General features: G+C 41.9%; 1 protein-coding gene across 7 annotated transcripts in view; it reads left to right on the top strand.

The window, feature by feature from the left end:
• The first annotated feature begins 973 nt into the window (after positions 1–973).
• Positions 974–20,529, top strand: part of KCNT1 (potassium sodium-activated channel subfamily T member 1) — a 43,807-nt gene continuing 24,251 nt past the window's right edge. For 2 of the 7 annotated variants that reach the window (XM_025172226.2, XM_025172224.2), the window contains exons 1-13: positions 977–1,236; positions 6,316–6,357; positions 7,818–7,856; positions 10,079–10,158; positions 13,122–13,218; positions 13,889–13,948; positions 14,616–14,664; positions 14,771–14,830; positions 15,607–15,681; positions 16,002–16,085; positions 16,777–16,871; positions 18,730–18,910; positions 19,638–19,802. In XM_025172226.2, coding sequence (XP_025027994.1) covers positions 1,139–1,236; positions 6,316–6,357; positions 7,818–7,856; positions 10,079–10,158; positions 13,122–13,218; positions 13,889–13,948; positions 14,616–14,664; positions 14,771–14,830; positions 15,607–15,681; positions 16,002–16,085; positions 16,777–16,871; positions 18,730–18,910; positions 19,638–19,802 — 1,125 coding nt within the window. In that variant the 5' untranslated portion in view covers positions 977–1,138. Of the gene's footprint in view, positions 1,237–6,315; positions 6,358–7,817; positions 7,857–10,078; positions 10,159–13,121; positions 13,219–13,888; positions 13,949–14,615; positions 14,665–14,770; positions 14,831–15,606; positions 15,682–16,001; positions 16,086–16,776; positions 16,872–18,729; positions 18,911–19,637; positions 19,803–20,529 lie in introns of all 7 variants that reach the window. The other 5 variants (XM_025172237.2, XM_025172234.2, XM_025172253.2 and 2 more) reach the window with 4 other exon arrangements.

The following is a 20,529-nucleotide window of genomic DNA, read 5'->3' as shown; positions in this document are numbered from 1 at the left end:
CACTACAAGCAAAATTAAGAAGACGTGTTTGTTGCTCTAGAAGTCTGTAAACAAAGAACAGCATTCTTCCAAAATTGTGGGGGGAGATTAATCTGTTCAGCATTGACCCTCCTCATTTCTGTAAGTCAGGCTATTTGTTTGGGGGGGGGGTCTTTATTTTTGCTTTCTATGGTGAAACAACTGGATGGCCACCTGGCTGTTACCGACAATGCCTTGGAATAGTATTGTTCGGCAGTGGTGAAGTCTGATTTATGCGAGGTTTATTTTAAGTTGTTCTTTTGAAACCAAATTTATTTTTAACTTAGTTTAATTGACTGAGCTGAATTTAGATTAAGTTGCTCCTTGATGATTTTTTTCTCCCCATCTTTCCTCCAGAAACACAAGGCAGTATTCAAAGCAATGTCTCCCGTCCTAGGGTCTTGCAGATAATACCTCTGTGAGTAGGCTGAGCGGAGAGAATGCCACTGGCCTCTCTTCCCAAAAGTGGGGTGTCCTGATACGCATCGTGCAGGGTCAGAAAACCTGCCCTGCTAGAGATTATTAGAGATTGTAAACCCCACCTCTCATCAGGCCCAGCAGAATTGATTTGACTGCTTGGTTAGTGCCTGGATAGACTCTTTACATTCCTTGCAACTGATTTCATCCTATAGTGCTTTGCTCAACCAGCACAGCGTGTTTCGGGGCTGTAGAAGTTGTATTCTTGGACTTCTGGAGCATACCATGTTACTTTCCATAGAACAGAGGTTAGATTGTCAGAGATAATCCAGAGAAATTAAGAATTGCTTAGTTTCAGTGTTTATCAGCTGGCTTAGGCCACTCTCTGTATTATGACGTGCTAGAACAGAGTGGCACAGCCAGAACCACCCAGGTGGTTTGCAGTTCTCAAAAGTCCAGGGTGCAGCCTCGAAAGGCAGGCAATAAATTGCAGCCTTGAACCTGGTGGATGGGGAAAATTATTCGTCGCATGGGAACAGTCCTAGAAACTCTGTTTAATTAATTAAATGTAATTTTAGATGATGTGTTAATGACTCAGAAACTGGTTTTTGCCCTGGCCACACCACCTTCTTGGGGCACACGCAGAAGCTGAATGCGAGCTGGCTATCCTTTCCTGAAGCTTTTGAAGTAATGTAATTTGGGCATGAGAGAAGAGGGGGGTGGACTGAATGGACGTCTCTGCAAGGTACCTAAAGCCTATGTGCCAACTAGTGTACATTTTATCACCTTCAGCTGGAACAGGTAGAGAAACTAATATTTTCTGAATCTGTGAATTTGGGAACTTTCTGTGTGTCTTCACCCTAGTGGGAAGTTCTCTGGGCTGAGGAATAATGTCATTATTCTTTTTAGATTTATTTTTTCCCTGTCAACTAAACCCATTGGCTTCTCAGGTGTAACTTCCCCCAAAGGATGCATCAGTTGTGAACTGCTGACCTGCACAATTTCACAGCTAAGGGGCATTACTTTCATTGGGGCAAGAGCATAGAATAAGAATGGAGCTCTCCTTCCTTCCTTCCTTCCTTCCTTCCTTCCTTCCTTCCTTCCTTCCTTCCTTCCTTCCTTCCTTCGTTGCACTACAAAAAAATCCCAGTTGAAACAGTGGCAGATGAAGCTACAAGAAACAACTGATTGTGGGTCAGTTTGCACACAAGTTTCAGGCTGCCTTCCAGATAAAATCTTTTGAGTTGAACTCAATCCATGGTGACCACATGGATGCAACCATGCCGTTTTTCTTAGCAACAATTTGACATTGCCTTTTTCCATGATTCTTTTTTCACTACAAGCCCAGAATTTTCTGGTAGTCTCCCATCTAAACACTAACCAGATCCAACCCTACTTAGCTTCTCAAGTTCAGCAAGGTTGGTTAAGTGCTGCCATGTGCTAAGGCTAGAGCTCTCTAAGAAACAATATCGTGGCAGCAGCTCTGAATTGGCGAAGAGAGAGAGAAAGACTAGGATGGAAGCAAAAATGTTATTAAGAGGACAGTTGTCTCGACCAGAACAGAACTGGCCGTTTTGTGGTAGCCCCGAACTTCTATTTTATAATTAATATTTCAAGCTTCTGAGAGTGACGGGATTGTTCCATCTGGTAAAGGCAGTAAATGTAGAGTCAAAAGTCCTCTCGAGAGACAACCCATGTGCTATTAAATCTGTTGAAAGGGAGGCACTTAGTTCAACAAATTAATTGTTTTGAGAATCTCTGGGAGGAAAGACCTTTTAAAAGAGCTGTTCTCCTGGTCTCTCCAGCAGCATCTAACAAGAGCTTACAAGTACCCAGGTGGAGTGTGTAGCAGGAAAGCCAGGTTACTCTAGGGTAGCTGAAAATTAGGAGTTTGACAGCACCTTCTCTGACTACCTTATTAAAAGGCAGAAGCTTTGGTGATGCGTCTGATGAAGCGAGCTGCAGTTCAGAAAGCTGATGCCTTCTAGTAAAATTGGCTAGTTGGAAAAGGGGCTACCAGACACCTTCTGATTTCAGGCAGAATAATGTAGAACACAAAGGGGTTGGTTGATGGGGGTGCTAAAAAGTCATCAGCTCCCGTTCTGTGTATAGACTTTCAGGGCATTCCTGCCTCCCTTTACTTGAAGGTAAGTCAGCGCAGCCTACATCCATGTTAATTGGGTGTAAGATTACTCCTTTACTCCCAGGTAAATTCCAGTGCAAACAGATTGTCTGGAATACAGGTCTGTGTGGGTAAGCGGGTTAGTGAGAACGTTTTGTCTTCTCATTTTGTGGGTTTCCCTTTTGCTTTTGCAAAGCTGCAGGGGGGAGCGATGAGGCTCTTAGAAGGCTACGTCCTGTCTCAGGGTCAGAAACTAGGTTACAAAGAGACCCCCCCCCATTTGCAGGGGCCTCTTTCCGAATTGAAGCAGACAGTTCTCTTAGCCCCACTTCACCTTGCACAGTACGTTGGTGAAACCTTTGCTTCGTTCTTAGAAGCAAATTATTAATACAATTAAGGTAAAGAGCACTTTAAAACTGGGTTTTGTATGCAACTACTCTAGTACTACTTTCCCAACAAGGCTTGTTGGTTTGGGCTCTAAGCTTCAAACTATTAACCTTTGTTAACAGTGCAACACTGGCTTATACCATACCTATCCTACCTTAACTTCCCTGTATGGTGATAGATGACAAACCAAACAGTTTTGAGGTACAGTGGTACCTCTACTTACGAACGCCCCTACTTATGAAATTTTCGAGATACGACCAGCTCTGGCCCCAAAAATTTACCTCTACTTACAAACTTGCCTCTACTTACGAACCGGATCCGCGGCCATTTTCCCTACTGCCACGCGGTCGCGGCTTCCTGTGGGCGAGATCGCAGTAGCAAGGAGACGTTCGGTGAGGCTTGTGGTGTGTTTTGTGGCGTTTGGAAGGTTTTTGTGGCGTTTGGAAGGTTTTTGAGGTTTAAAAATAAAATGCATATGTTTCAGAACTGTTTAGCCGTATTTACATTGAACCTTATGGGGGAAATTCACCTCAGGGTGCGACCAAATTCGGAGGGCGGATTAGCCGTATTTACATTGAACCTTATGGGGAAATTTGCCTCGTGGTGCGACCAAATTTGGAGGGTGGAATGGATTAACTGTATTTACATTGAACCTTATGGGAAACTTTACCTCGACTTGAGACCAACTCGAGTTGCAACCAGAGTCATGGAACGGATTAAGTTCGTAACTAGAGGTACCACTGTACTTTGTGGCTGACATTGGGTACTGTCAGAATAAGAAGGAAGCAGCTATTTGAGTACTGGTGCAGCTGAAGGCTGTCCCACTGGGATGAAATAAAAGCAACATTGTGGGGACACTCCAAGGCAAAGCTATTGCCACAACAGGTCTGTGTTGCGGTTAGGTAAAAGTGGGGAAAAGACTCTTGAGAAAGGGGCAGCTATTGCTGCTTCGGTTCCCTGGAGCTTCCAGCAGAGACTTTAGGGCTGTTCAGGAAAAAGAATGGGGGAAAAATCATGTATTGGAAGCTTGAAATGTTCCTGCTTTCACCCCCCAGGTATTCACATCTGCTGAGCTCAGCTTGCAGAGAGTCCCTCGCATAGCACTCTTGATCTTTCTGAGGCTTTTTCAAATTGCCAGCCATCTCCTTCCACCAAAGCACAGCCCCTAGCTGGTCAGAAACTGAATTATGATTTAATAACCATCACTGTGGTTTGAATGCTCTCTGCCCTGAGCCACTTAGCAGCAACCAAGCTTTTCTGGATTTCTGACGTGCAAATTGATTGGGAAAGCAAAGAAATTTCCAACCGTAAGGTCTAGAGCACAGCACGTCCACCAACCCTCAAGTGATGGTAGCGGAGCAGATAAAGGAGTTCTTATTGGTTCTTGTGTGACATGATCTTCCTTCTGGAAAGAGAGGGAGCAACAGTGAAGTTGGACTGTTCTGATTTCTCTTTGTGCCTGCCTGCCTGCATCACTTGACAGAGATGAAAGAAAAGTTGCATGACAGTCTGGAAGTGAAGCACGCATCTGTTACATACTCATTTATAATTTGCTTTTCAAAATGGGAGGAAGGGAGCCTGTCTGTTCACTGCACTGCGTAAGTCTTTTATCATGTCCCTGGTGTTTGTCATGTACTTCATCATTCTCATTTCTCCTCATCAAGGCTTTTTCTTTGTTTTCCCCTCATGTTCCTATGAACTAACTTGATGTATGCTTCTTAAATTGCTTTTGAACAACCTGTTTATCAACCTGAGTGTCTTGGAAGTGAAAGGTTGAAACTGGCTTGATGGCCTGGGTCTATTGGCTTTGACTGCAGAAATAACAACTCCCTAATGGAGCCACAGAGGGGAGAAAAAGCAGTAACAAACTATAAAAAAAAGAAAGAAAACCTTAGATCAGGGTTTGTACAGACCCTTCTGATATCCCTGGTTGTTCTTTTCTAGTGTGGTTGTATACAGAAAAGTTGGTTGGAAAAGGCAGCATTATGAACGTAGGGTCCAGCTTGGGAATTGGCAGTTGCATGGACTTGTAGTTTTATTGGGCGACCCTACAAAGTATTTCCCATTGCCGTCTTCTGTGATTTTTTTTAAAATTCTCAGTCTAGCTACAACTCTTCCTGATAGGATCCTGTTCTAGTATGTGTTCAAGTCAATGTTGACTTCTGACAATTGCCTGGGCTAGTCCCTGAAGTTTTCTTGGCAAGATTTTTTGGAAGCTGTTTGCCCTTGCCTCCTCCTTCCTAGGGCTGAGAGAGATGCCCATGGTCACCCAGCTGGCTTTGTGCCCTAAGTGGGACTAGAACTCATGGTCTCCCAGTTTCCAGCCTGGTGCCTTAACCACTACCTGACACAGGCTCTCTTAGCACCAAAGATTAGGAAGCACCAAACTTACACACTGCAAAATATGCAGTATTTGAGAATATAACATTTTCTGAAATGCTTTGCTTCATCTGTACATACATTGAACTTCTACCATTAAGTCTCCGCTGTAGTCTCATGTTCTCCTCCTCTCCTTCCCTCCCTCTCTCTCTCCCTCCCTCCAGGGGCTAAACATATGCAATTTAATTGATTTGCTTGCAGAATAACACAGTTTCAAAATAAGCACATGGAAGTGTGTATCTCGATGCTTCTAAGTGGAAGCGTTTTGTTCTGTGGTTGGAACTCACAAATGAGAGACTTCCTTGCACAGTAAATAAACATATACCTCTACAAAACAGGGCCACTTCCTAGTTGAGAGTGTATAAGGCTGTGCTGTGAATTTCATGGATCGTACCTAAGGATCAAATTATAGAGTTCACTATAGAGAATAGTTGCAACTTCCTCTTGCAATGCTACTGTTCTGCCATTCAAGACAGGACTGCAGGATAAAGTAGGTGGATTGGCCAAAAGAGAAGATTCTTTCTAATTTGGCATAGTTCCTTTCCCTCATTGATGGTACATCATGATGAGCATGCAACCTTATGATCAGTTCACACGATTCCTCTGGTGGTTGGCCTGAAAAAGATAAAATTTCAAGTTGAACTCAACTCCTTACGATTTCCTTGGTGTCTTCATGACCCCCTTTGTGTTGCTTCTTAGTATAAAGTTGTAGGTCCCTGCCTTCTTCTGGAATGCTTTCTCAATTTCCCAGTCTAGCCTGTAATCTTGGGATTTCCTGGTGTCTCCCACTGAAGTATTAGACTCAACAGAAGAAGAAGCGAATTCTCTACTCCTTTTTTTAATAGTACATCTCTTAAAGTAAAATGTTGAGCACCGTGCAGTGCGTTTGAATCTTAGATTTTGGTACATTCATCCCTAGCCCTGTCCAGAAGCCCCCCATTGTTTTGTCAGTATGTATTTTTGTTAATATTCCTTATGCCCTGTGTCTTTAGGCCACATAATGAAGATTTCAGCATGGATTCATCGCTCTCACAGTAAGTTAGCTTCCAACAACTGCATGTGCTGTTCGATAGCATTGGTGAGAAGAGAAGCAACGACTCAATACTTTTCTCACTACTGCAGACTTAAGTTGGCTTAAAAGTTCATTTCCTCTTTCCAGGAAATGAACGTCCTGGGAAATGTAGTTGGGTGAGAAGACAGACACTAAGTCTGTGGAGAATTTTACATGCCCTCTGCATACAGTTCCCTGGATCCTATGGGGGAAGCTGAAATAATAACTTCTATGAAATAGATTGTAGATAATGCTCTGGTTCAGATCTCATACGAAGCTGGGAGTTTTTAAAAACATAGTTTGTTAAAGAAGGCATAAATAGTGGCTCAGTTTACACCGTGCTAAGCCAAAAAACAAGGCACTTTATTATGGCTTCATGTGGTATGGAAACGAAAGGAAAGTCACACTTTTCTCGTTATGGTGCTCTGAAGTATGTAAAAATCTAGCTAGTCTGTTTGCACCTTTAATCTTCTCTGCTCACAATGAAGTATATTTAAAGATTTCCTGTTCCTTAGATTCTTGAACTAAGCTATCGAGATAGAATTCTTTTGCTGAGAAATGGTAATTATTATTATTTATTTAGATTTATTGGCTGCCCAGCTCCAGCGGACTTCCATTGAGAAGTATTTACTTTGACATATAATGTCCAATTAGTTATCATTCTTCTCTCCAGAGATTTCATGAGAAAAGGACATCAGGGTGACGGGATGTCTCTAATTTCAATCTGTGTCAGTTTCACGTATTTTCGTTGCTAATCCTCTGCGTCCTGTTTGTGAATGTGCTTGCTATGGGAAAAAATGTATAAGGATTTATATTTAGCTAAATGCACAACTTCATAGTTATTTGATTCCTCAGACAAGACTTTTTATATGGACTCTCTCCTAAAGTATTCCTTTTGGTTGATGTTGTCCTTAGCTGAGAATTTTTGCAGAATTGAAAGAATGACAGTTGAAAACATAGCTGCATTTAATTTGCAGAAAAATGCTGATTAATGAAATCTCGGCGTATCCTTAGTGAAGACCTCATCTCTTTTCAGACGTGGGGGGCCGTGTTCTTTGAGGGGAGACTGTCTTGGGTGAATGCCTATAATAGGATTCACATCTCTTCATGGTCATTTCTGCTCCGGGTCCAAACAATGAAACCATCAAGAATAAGGACACAATAAAAATAGAAAGTGGGTCTCCATCTCCTTTCTCTTGTCATTGCCTGAACAAGGAAGGTATCTGGATGTGTTACCAAGGCATGGATGGAGACTGTTCCTCCTTAAAAAATCTCAACTTGTCAGTGGTCTGTGCTTCATCTCCTCACAAACTACATTTCCCAGCATTCCTTGGAGAAGCACCCTCCCCAAGACTATTCCAACTGAGCTTAGGTTTATAGCCTAGCTATTCAGCTTTGATTTTAAATTTTCTTCCACAATGTACCTTTACTGTTTTTATTGAGGGCTGAAGAACCATCCATCAACCGATGTTCCTCTGAAAGGTAGGATGGGTTCTGTCGTTTTGGCTCCTGGTTATTAACGCAAATGCTTTTCAACAAGGCAAACAGCACTGTTTCAGGAATGTCAGTTCCGTGCAGCAGGGTTAAATTCACACGGACTCTGATAAATGGAGAACCGTTGAGCAATAGTCTCCTTTTGTGGTCCTTTGTGGAGATGCTGAACAAAGGAATTCCTTTCTGCACATGTTCGAGCAATTGTGGATGCTCAGGAAATTTTAAAAAGATGTGGCTAAATTCATCAGTCATTGTCAAGGATCTATTACCAGTAGTTCTGCTTCTTGGGAAGAACTACTTGAAATGAAGTGGGAGCTTCCATCCCTCCACCCCAAATATAATTATTCTTTTTGTTACATTTTCTCCCAAAGGCCACAAGATAATATTCCCCTCACTGATTAAAAAAGGATGAAATGAGGAAAAAAAAATACGTTGCATTTCTAATTCAGTTCCTGTCTTCATTTTTCTACTCAGCTTCTTCCATTCCGTTTTGCACATTTAAAAAGTGTATTTAAAATGTGTTTTCCTAACATACATTCCTTGCTTCTCCCAGCAGTTTTTCTCTAATATAATGTGTGGAGTGCAAGCCTTCTCCTAAGGTGTCTATTTTGTTGGGGACTTAATGCACTCTTTCTTACACATATTTTTGGGTGGTGTGCACGGAAGTTGAATTAAAGATCATTTTAAAGATCCAGCAGGGACATTCTTACAACACGCTAAGTTCACTTTGGGTTAACTGTGGTTAGTGGGTTATTGTTTTCTGGTGACTGCAAACCCAACCCATTTGGTGATTGCATTGCTTTGGGTGAACTGAGAAAATCCAGTAACTATCGTGTGTGGTGTGAATGTACACTTTGAACTGCCTTGCACCCCTTGGACAGTGTGGATTTCAGCATGCAAGTGTGTTCCTCAATTTTTTAAAATGGGAAGGCATTAAAATACAAAGAGATATTTCCGTTCCATGCCCCATTGAACAGAGGGGTGAAATTATTGCTGTATTGCAAAACTAGACTATAACCAGCATGCATCAAGGTGTTCATTCTGGAAATTAGGAGGACTGTAAATAGTCCTTCTAATACTGTTAGAAATACTGTTCCCCTCCTATTCATAATGCCAGAATTTAGGGATTTTCAGATAAACAAATGAACATCGATACAGGAGGAGAAAAAGAAACAACTCATCATAGGATTCCAGCTCAGGGACCAAGAAGCTTATTTGCATCCCAACAAAAAAAAAAGGTTGATTTATTTTCCTTGTCTTGTGATATGTTTCCATTCTGATCATAACTAATGAGCTTTTGCTCAACTCTGCATTGTTAAAAAAAAAAAGCTCTTGTTTCAAAGAGCTCTTTTTCTCTTGATTGTTTCAACACTACCCTTAGTGAGGATAACAATGATTTATCTTCCAGATTACCCAAAACTTAAATTTTAAAAAGTGTCATGATGGAACACCCTTCTTAAGCTCTAAGACTCCCAATGCAACATTTTCTCAGTAACGATTGTGCAATAATGGTGAAGTCTGAGGGTTTTTGGGGATGGTTGCACAAGAATCCAATGTTGGGACAGACAGACCCCTATCCATCTCAGATCCATGTCAGTTTCAAATATATTCATTTAGATTGGTGTTCTGCCAAGGTTCTGCATCATTCTATCAATATTTCTTTTTAAAAAATGTCACAAAGATCCGCATTCATTGGTCACACGCAAGTTGTCAATGTTCACACCACATGCTCAGGAGGTCAGTTCCAAACCTAGCATCCTCATTCACACCCTGTGCTAAGTTTGGTTAGTTTTAAACTTGGTTAGATTTTCTTTTCTTTTTTTTTTTGAGGCTTAGTTTCTGTGATTTGGTTCATTTATGGCTCAGTGTCTTGTCAATCCCAGAAAGTGGATCAATTAAATTATCAAGGGGGCAGCGTTATGTAAATACAGCCATTTAGAGTGTCTTTCAACCTAACTCATTTTTGCATGCTGCCTTCCCCAAATGTAACAATTTCTAATTCAAGTTTGAACTCAGAAATACTTTGAGAGAAAAGTGAACAGATTCTGTGAATGATACACCCCATCCTTTGTACCAGAGCAGATTCCATCTTGCATATTTCACTTGAGAAGAAATCCACAATGGATTTCTCCAACGACCTTCTTTGCAATAACACAATTAGGATCTGAAGTAACATCTCACCTGTTATATTTTTTCCTCTGTCCTGGCAGGGTCGAAGTGGAGTTTTACGTGAACGAGAACACATTTAAAGAACGCCTCAAGCTATTCTTCATCAAAAACCAACGATCAAGTAAGTTTCCGGGCTAACAAATTTCAAACCAATTCATGGTCCAGGACCACAAACAGCTTCATTTGTTCCTCACACCAAGCCCTAAAGGGGCTTGTTTGGGTTAGGGTTAGGATGTCTTGCAAAATGTATTTATTTGATTTGGAGACTGGCAACTTCCAAAAGACATTAGGCAGCTTACAGAACACACAAAGAAAGGCAAAACAACAAAGGCGTGTGTGTCTGGAAGAGTAAAACAAACAACTATACCCCAAACCAATGAAAGAACTAACGAAGGGTCAGCATCTATCCTAGCCCCAAGCCTAGGACCAAAGCCATGTTTTTAACAACTTCCAGAACAGCTGAAGGGTTCCAGCCTTCACAATTTACCCTTTATGGCTTATGGTCTTCTGCCATGTTTATATCCAGGGAGTTGTGGTTCACTTACCAAAGTATGGCATAGATCAGTGTGAGCGCCCAGTCTCTGTCCTGGTTTATACATCATGCTAAGCTTCACTTGGATGGGCTTGATGATGGCTTAGCATGTGTCATGAGTTCAGCCGAATCTGATTTATTCAGTACATTGTAGTGAAGCAGACTGTGGCTTGGTGTAATGTTTCATGTGTCGTGCTGGATGTTCAGTGATCTACCTGAACATCTATTGTGAGGGAAATGGAAGCTTGTCCATCACGTGTAGCACTCCAACTTAATTAGATGGAGAGATGAATGCAAACCTGGATGAAGATGATGATGATCATGATGATTGCATTATTGAAGCTCCCAATCCAGACCAGGAAGATGGGGTGGAGTTCTGGGTGTGGGAAGTTGACTATATTTCCTTTTTTATCTCCCCAGTCTCTTTTTGCAAAGAATTGAAAAAGTGGAGTTTTCTTAAGGGTATCTAAAATTGTTTTGGTATTTCTGGGCTGGTAATAGAATTCAATGGCATCTTAGGAGGTATCAGTTCAATTTCACACTCATCTACCAGGTGTTGTGAAGTTGGAAACAATCTTTCATCTATTGGCTGTCCTTTGCAGGACTGTGAATAAAAATGGGGACAAAGGGCCAGATAGGACATTCTTTGCTCTTTGGAAAATGGGCAGAATGGAAACAGAATGCACAGTATCTTTCAGTTTTGATCTGTCTGCTTCATTGTCTTTTGTTTTATCTTTATCTGGGATGTATCCTTTTATGGGTTGAGCTCCAAAAAGGTGTTTCAGAGTATAGAAATACGGACTCTGTCTTTTGGGGACTTGTGGGGAACAAAATGCCGGACTGAAGACGGCTCTGTGAAAATGTTCCTCGCTCCACGTTATAAGAATAGCAGCTGCCATGTCGTCTCCAGCTTTGTTTCAATGTCTGGAGAAAGGAAGGAGCCTTGAAGAATGACAGCTTTCAAATGAACACACTTAGGCAGGTTTTAAAAAGAGATTTCCCCAGCGATGGATGACAGATAGGTAGAGCTGACAGTTACCATTAAATCAGGACATTTGGAGCTGACGAAACAGTAGGAATTCGGGACCTGCTCTCCGTCTTGCAGGAATGAAAAAGCAGCTTTAAATGCCAGCGTTTGGATCTTTTTTTTTTTTTAAATAAGAGAAAATTGCTGGAGAATTAGGAAGGGGTGGGTGGGATGCTAAAGAAGATCCGGCTGCCTTTGAAATGTGAAAAATGTTTCATTTCTCGCCTCACTGGAGGCAAGCACCACCTGACTCTGCCAAGGAGCTCAATTCATCTTTAAAAAGAAGAAGAAGAAGAAGTAATCAATCCTTTAATGTAGAGTGTGAATCATTTATTTTCACACACTCCTGCTTATGAGCTTGAGTTAGTGGTTGTTGGACCTAGTTGCCTTATTTAAGATTTTAAGTTATTTTCTTTTTGCTAGTACTCTGTCTTCCATGGATGGGTGGTGTTCTAGGAAAACACAGCCATCTACTGGCTGCAAGGCTTGGTTCTGTTCAGTTCATTCCAGTTTTCTACTGAATTAGAAGCTGAGTCCTGCATAGCAGCAAAGTGCTGGCATGAAATGTGTGTATGTGTTTATTTCTCCTATATCTCTGCCTGCTGAATTACTTCCCTTGCTTTTTAAAGACTGAAACAACTGCCCAGACTTTGGACAACAAAGTCAACTTTTCCCTGAAAAAGAGACATGCATTCTTCTTATGAGAAAGTACTCTTGTATCTTGCAATTGCATTCTTTTTTTCATGTGGATGGTTCCTCGTTTACTTGTTCCCCATCTCTTCCACTAATGAAGCTGTTCTGCGGTTTCACACTTTTAATTCAGGAAGTTTTTAGAGTCGGGTGGTAGCACCGAGTCAACCTCAACTGATCTAGATGAGCTAAGCAGGACTGGATTTGGTTAGGACTTGGAAGGAAGAGCAAGCTAAACTGGGAAGCTAAGACAACTCAAAAGAAGGCAGTGATAAAGTGCTTTCATTCTGTTGCCCAGAAAATTACTTGGGATGTTCTTCTATGGAGACACCAGAGGTCAAGCTTGACTTCACAGTTGGTGACGCAGTGGTCTATAAGCCTCAAGTTGCTATTCTGGTGTGGGGGGCTAGCAGAATCTAGATCAAGTACAAACAGGTCCATTACAGTAACCATGCACAGATGTCTGCTGGCCCTCCTCTGAGGAATGACGCACTCTCGGTGGGTTAGGTGCACAGGTGGGAAAAAGATACATGAGGTTGGAACTTTGGGACTGTTGTGTATAAAGCTTGAGGCCCACCATTGCTAGTTTTCTACTCAGATGTCAGCTTTTCTGGTTTCTGTAATGAATTCGCTTATCGAAGAATTGTGTCCTTGGATCTCTGCCTGCAAAGGTTTGAGTATCAGTCTGGGTGAAGCTTAATCAATGATACCGAAACAGAGGGAACAGAGTGCTAGGTACAGGGTTTTTTCCACAAAGCTGCTGTTCTTTCATTGCTGCTTGTGTTATTGCTGTTGCTGTTTGCCTAATAACATTTATCTATCCTGTTTGCATCAGGCCTGAGGATACGTCTGTTCAACTTCTCCCTCAAGCTTCTCACTTGCCTTCTTTATATTGTCCGCGTTCTGCTTGATGACCCAGGACGGATAGGATGGTGAGAAGTTTTCATTACACCAGTTCTGTTCTTCGTCTGCATGACAGCCAACTTCGGGGTGTGCTACACTGTGATCTGTAGGAACCTCAATCCAAGAGAATTTTCTCGGTTTCATACATTCTAGGGAAAGGCATGTTTGCTCCAATCGGATCTGCATCATCAATCGAATTTGGATTGTCAGTCTGATTCAGTGATTCAGAAAGATTTGGGAAAATGGAGGCAATTTGTTGAATCGGTTTTTACAAAATGGGGAAGAGACTTCTGCATGTGCAAAACCCATTGGGAAGCATCTGACTCAGGCATATCAGTCATCGGCCTGATTTGGGAAGTCAGTTTGATTTGGAGAATCAATGGAATGGCTCTCAAATGGAATCTCCTAATCAAAGCTTCACCCAGCCCTAATATGGGACTGGAATGGAACTGGGACACTGTTTTTGCAGCTGATCAGATTTATATCATCCATACATGTATTTATATAAAGTCTCTCTCCAACTAGATGCCACTGTGTGATTAAACATTCTATAAAGCATCCTTAAAAAAGTTTTAAAATGGAAGTGAAGGCTATTGGTTGAGGAAACTTATATCATCTTTGAGTATGTTGAACACTTGCTTTAGCTTCCTGTAGGCTGAATTGTGCTTCTGAAATGCCTTTTCTTTTCTTTCCACTCAGCTGGGAATGTGAGAAGCACAACTACTCCTCCTTCAATCAGTCATCACCAGAAATCAACTGGTAAAGGGGTTGGCAGCTTTTTTGAAGGTTTTGCTGTGCTTTGGTTCAACAAAGAGCCAGTTTAATATTCAGTGTGACATCAAGCAGTAAACACAGCCATTTCCTAGAAGGCAAACTGTTGAGATAGGCAGCCAGTAGAAACCAAAATAACATCAGAATAATGCACACAACATTGTTTGTCCATCTCCTCTAACCATCAAGACACTCTGTCCCATCCTTATCGTTGAAATTTGCTTTTCTAGGTAGGTGGGCTTCTCCCTAAGGAAGTCCTGGTCAGCGGTCCCCACCCATTTCATTTTCTAAAACCCATGGAGACCTTTGAGACCACCTTGGAAATAAAGATGCTTCTAGATGGTGCCATCTAGTTTGCAACAGGGCATGTTCTCAGTTAACAGAAGGAGAAGGAGATTATATAGGGGAGGGAGCCTCATATCTATGCAAGAAAATGCTCATGAGTGCGTTGGCAGTCTTGGGCACCGTGTTGCCTTGTCCAGCCATACATATTTTGGAGCATGTTTTGATGTATATTTTATAGCCTGAATCAAGGAATGTGGAGAATTGCAAAATCTGAATGAACCACTACTTCTGGACCCAGTCTGTTTCTTGTTTTCAGATTAAGTATTCTTCTGATAGTTATTTACCTTTATTCTGTAAATATTCTCTACAGGGCTCCCATTTTGTGGGTGGATCGAAACAAGCCATTGTGGGCAATACAAGTAAGTGATTATGTGTTGGTGGTACGTGACCTGCAAAGTTGATAGCATCCTCTTTCTCCCAGCCTGGTGGCTTCCTCCCTTTCTTTTTTTCTTCCTCTCCTTTTAGGTCAGTGTGGCCATCATCAGCTTTCTTGAGACAATGCTTCTGATCTACCTCAGCTATAAGGTAAGAAAGAGGATTAGAGGACACATGTTTAAAGGGCAAGAGTAAGAGTACTTTCACACATGCACAAACATCTCCCCAAGAGTCCAGCATGGAGCAAAATGGCTGCAGGGAGTCAAATGCCTCTCATGGAACTTTCTCAAAGGTTTCCAGTGCAGCAATACATTGGCCTGAGATCTGGGCAGACAGTGTTTTCTCTATGTGACTATGAAGCAGATTATATTCTATTGACAGTACCCCATGGCTTTCTGCAGTAATGAAGTTTGCAGGATGAATGGAAATGCCAAGATCAGGCCAACTTGTTTTTCCCAATTCCATTACACATCCGCTTCTCCCCAGGAAAATAAGTCAATGTTTGATTTTTGGCTTGTTTGCTTCTAATGCATGGAAGTCCTTCACCCATCCTGTCATTATGGAGCTTATGTTGGCTTTCTCCAAACTGATGTTCTACAGATCTGTTTGAGTATAACTCTTATCCTTCTTGTAGAAGTAAATGTCTAATAAAAACAGAATAGATGGGTTGGAGTTTCATCTATGTATTACAACCAGTGGTGGTGCTGGTGCTGGATAATAGGGACTGTAGGCTAATGCTCCTGGAGGTAGCAGTGCTGAAAATTTTCACCTAGAACATCTGAAAGAGTTATTTATTAGTTTGTTTATTTGTTTGACTGATAGGCTGCCCCAATCTGCAATGACCCAATCTATTATAATTATAGAAGATAACAAAAGGTTTAATCATTCAAAGCTTAGCCTGTATACAACTCTTTTTCTTCCTTTAGGGTAACATTTGTGAGCAGATCTTTCGTGTTTCCTTCATCCTTGAAATGATCAACACTGTGCCCTTTATTATCACAGTAAGTTTGACTGGCACTCCTAACGAGAATGGGATTGCTTTCACTTTCTGATGGTGGAGCCCATTCATTAAGAGAATTCCCTTCCTATTCCGAAAATATGGTTTTTGCAAGAGCACAGTTGTTAAGGGAATATACTAGCAGCAGCCAACTCAGAATATATGTGGGCACTGTAAGAGTGTAGTTGCCAGCATGGCAAACCATTTCTATATTGCTGCCATGGGAACACTACAGATGTGTCCATGTGGTCAGCAGGCATGAAGCTTAGCTCAAAGGAGATGATATCTTCTAGCAAACATAACCTGATTTTTTTTTTTTTTTAGATATTTTGGCCACCTTTACGGAATTTATTTATTCCCGTGTTCCTGAATTGCTGGTTGGCGAAGTATGCTTTGGAAAACATGATAGTAAGTAGATTGTAACAGTGAGGGCCTCTGTGATGGAATGGTGTTATAAAGGCCACGCTCAGGGAGATAAGCATTTCCTTAGCCCTCAACAGGAGCATAGGAAGTTTAAGAAGATGAGACTGGCACCACCCTAAGGAATTCATGGTGTTGTGGCTTGCTGGCTTGGGAACTTGGGTTCAGTCTGGAGAGATTTCTGTTTTGAGGTGGAAGCTAATAAATGCAACAGAACTGTATTTGCACTGTCTTGTGGAGTTCTTTGGGCTGAACCTGACAGCCTCTTCTGCATGAGAGGTTGCCTAAGTTTGGGAAATTTCTGCCTATCCCATTATGTTGTGATGTACTGGACTCATACAACATGCTAAATCCTACATCTGGATTAACAGAATGCAATAGCTGGGTTTACATAATATGCTACATCTAAACAAATAAATCATATTATGGTTATCATAATGGTCTGGGTCATACACCATGTGAGGCAAGGACTTTGTTTCTATGACATGCTGAACCACAAGCTGGAGTAAGATATGAACCCAACTTCTCTCCTCTCCTCTCCTCTCCTCTCCTCTCCTCTCCTCTCCTCTCCTCTCCTCTCCTCTCCTCTCCTCTCCACTCCTCTCCTCTCCTCTCCTCTCCTCTCTCCCTCCCTCCCTCCCTCCCTCCCTCCCTCCCTTCCTTCCTTCCTTCCTTCCAGAATGACTTGCATCGAGCAATACAACGGACCCAGTCTGCCATGTTCAACCAAGTGCTCATTTTAATTTGTACCCTGCTTTGTCTTGTTTTCACTGGGTAAGTTCTGTGGCTGCTCCCTTCCTGCTTTGGACTACAGGAGATTTGACTTGAAGGAGATGCAATCAAATCCATTGCATGCACAGAAATGGGTTTCTCCTGCATGGATTCAGAAAATCAAATTGACCTGATCCCAACCAATCAGGAAAACCAGACTGAGCCAATTCAGTGCATTGTTCTGGTTTTCCAAATCAGACTGAACTAGATCCATGAGCCAAATTAAGCCAATGACTTGAAATGAATGCCAATGGCTCCATGCTGATTGACGCCTAACATTTCTTTGATGCCTCTTAAGATAAAACTTAGTAAGGCTTACAATTTTTCAAAATCTTTAAAAATCCCATTGCAGTAAAACCACAGATGTTCATGACTTTTTCCAGTCCAGCAACACTCTGAAAGTTAAAAAAAAATCAAAAAGAAAATCTCTGACCTAATCTTTGAACCTTCTCACTTCTTTTCCTGGCTTTAGTGCAGTATTTTGCCTAATCAAGAGTTCTGGAAAACTAAAATCTGCACATACTTGGTGTAATTTTTTTGTTCTTCACAATTTAAGGCATTACTGAGCCATGGACCCTGAAACTAAGTTAGGCAGTTTGTGTAGAAACAGCAGCAACTCAAAGGGTTAAAACTCAACTCAGTATTGTCACCAAAAGCGACTGAAAAATGGATTAAAAGCTGCTGACAATAAATTGGCAGAGTCCAACATTTCTTCAGAAGAGAAATAGTCTGCTAGCCCTTAAGGATTTGGAGTCTAATGCCTCTTACAAGAGTCATTCAAAACTTCTAGAGAACCGGCCATCCATCCAGACTTACTCTTCTAACTTAATTTTCAGTACATTGGCAACCTCCAATTCACTTGCATATATGCTTTGGGGATCTTCTCCTCCCCAGGCAGTTTGCAAAAGAAAGTGGAAAATCTCTAACTAGGTAGCCCACCATAATAACGTCCAACAACCATGCTTCCTCTAATTGGATTGTGAGCATGGTTGCAGAGTGGAATAATATTGTCCAGGACTTCTTTCCACTTTTATGACTCTATTCACATGACAGTTAAATGAAAGGCTGTGGGCAGAGAAAGTCATCTTTTCAGCACCAGCCATGTTCCTTGTAGGTGTTCTGGAGGCATCTGGTTGATCTCTCGGAGAAACAAGATGCAGGATTTGAACTGTTTGAATTGACCCCACTGGGCAATTTTCCCCCCCCTTCAAATAGGATCTTTCCATCTGGTGTCCTTCTACAGTTTTTGAAAGTCAGCCCTATGTTTCTGAAGTCTTCCTGAGTATAAATGTAACTGGCCAACCCGTAATTTAACTTTGACCTTCGTGTCATGGCAGATTTCATTTTGCATGAGGTCAGGGCTGGCAGCTTTCAGCTCTGGCTGTGAATCTTGTTTATCTCTCCAATTCAATTTCTGTTCCATTTGAGAGGTGGTGTTTCTGTTTCCTAGTAAGAAAATGGGAAGTGGATTGTTATCTGCTCCCTCGCATCCTTTTCAACAAAGCCTAGGTGCCCTAGAAATATCTAGCAACCTTTTAAAGAGGCTTGGGATGAAATCTGTTCATTTTCTGCTAAATCAAGTTGCAGTATTGTTTGATTATTTTATAAAAAGCATGCCGGGCCAAAGGAGTAGAAAGTTACCAAAATGTTAGTTTATTTGCAACATCCAAACAGAAGCAAGTATTAGTTGACTCCTTTTCCCCACTTTCAAATGTGACCTTGGGTGGATGTGGGGCTTCCAGCTCAATAAAGGAGGGGACATTCAGTGCTGTCAAAGGAAGAAGAATGAAACCCTATTTAGTTTTATAATAAAAACCTGGTTTTGCACCGAGCATCTTATCTTTCCTCCCCTGTGATCTAGAACCTGTGGGATTCAGCACTTAGAAAGAGCAGGGGAAAACCTCTCCCTCTTCAAGTCCTTTTATTTTTGCATCGTGACGTTCTCAACCGTCGGCTATGGAGATGTGACCCCCAAGATCTGGCCTTCTCAGCTCCTGGTGGTGATCATGATATGTGTGGCCCTTGTGGTCTTGCCTCTGCAGGTAAGATATGACTCCCTGGGGTAGATAACATGGTGGGATGAGTCATAAGTAAGACGCGCTTTGGAGCGAAGGCAGTACAGGAGCTCAATTTGCTAGATCAAAGCGAAGCGAGTTGGAAGTCCATCACATGCCAGATTGTGGGGCATGGCATTGCAGCCTGAACATCTCAAATCCATCCAAATCCATATATATATTTAACCCAGCTGACCTGTTTGGCAATGACCCTCGCTATGGGACAAAATGACATGCTTCGATTTAACAAGCTCAGCTTCTCTACAAGTGTAATCCCCGATAGCACAGCTTGAGTAGGGCATTGTTTTCTTCTTGAAACAAGCAGAAACAGAAAACAAGCAGAAAACAATACCCTAACCAAGGAACAACGAAGGAGAAAACCACACTCCCAGGCAGGGTAAGCGACTGCATATAGACAGGGAGCAAACTGCACACTCAGTAGCACTGATGATGTTATCTAGTGGGGTAATGAAACGTCTGCAAGCAAACCACCAAGCTCAGAGAGCACCAAGGACTCCATGGAGATGAAAATAACATCTGGAAATCTTCATTCCAATCTGGTTTAGGAAGCCCAATCTGGACTAGGCAGAAAGCATATAGCTGCGGCCTTAATAGTATGAGCTCAGCTTCTTTAACCACCAGAGGCAGCCTCCCCAAGCCCCAGACCCTTGGAGAAGATCTGCTTTGGGAACAGCTTCCTTGTTTTTGCCTGCAGTTTGAAGAGCTGGTGTACCTTTGGATGGAACGGCAGAAGTCGGGAGGAAACTATAGTCGCCACCGGGCACAGACGGAGAAGCATGTTGTGCTTTGTGTCAGCTCCCTCAAGATAGATCTGCTCATGGATTTCCTCAATGAGTTCTATGCTCATCCGAGGCTGCAGGTGAAGGTTTGGCTGGGTCTCTATCAGGAGGCAGGCTTAGAAAACTGAGTTTCCCTGGAGGTTGGAAGCTAAGTAGGGTTGGGCCTGGGTTGTACTTGGATGGGAGGGTATCAGGAGGTCCTGCATGGTTGTGTCCATGAAGTCACCAGAAGGCAGATTCAACATACACAAGGCATTATCTCTGCTTATCCCAGAATAATGGTCTGAGTTTCATTCCAAAATAGAAAGGGGTATGGATTGGAAAGCCTGAAGGATGCATGTAATTAAAATAAATAAATAAATAAATAAATAAATACATACATACATACATACATACATACATACATACTTAATTACATACATCCTTCAGGCTTTCCAATCCATACCCCTTTCTATTTTGGAATGAAACTCAGACCATATATAATAAATGTAGCTTGCAAGAGATGGGATGCTAGGAAAAAGTTCACTCCTATCCCAGTCATGCCTGGGCTGGAAGAAATCAGTTTGCAAAAATGTTTCTATTCCTTTTCATATATGTTATCCCAAAATGGGCACATTTTGGAATGCACATTTTCTTAGTTTGCACAGCTTTTGCATGTTATATTTTTCATAAGAAAGTCCATGATCTTCCTTCCTTCCTTCCTTCCTTCCTTCCTTCCTTCCTTCCTTCCTTCCTTCCTTCCTTCCTTCCTTCCTTCCTTCCTCCCTCCCATCCTTCCTTCCTTCCTTCCTTCCTTCCTTCCTTCCT

The sequence above is a fragment of the Python bivittatus genome, unplaced genomic scaffold (assembly GCF_059951505.1).
Source record: "Python bivittatus isolate LINGU-HERP-01145 unplaced genomic scaffold, Pbiv_v1 ctg000160_np1212, whole genome shotgun sequence".
Taxonomy (NCBI): Eukaryota; Metazoa; Chordata; class Lepidosauria; order Squamata; family Pythonidae; genus Python; species Python bivittatus.
Note: the sequence above shows the minus strand (reverse complement) of the source record. Positions and strands in the feature narration are given on the sequence as shown.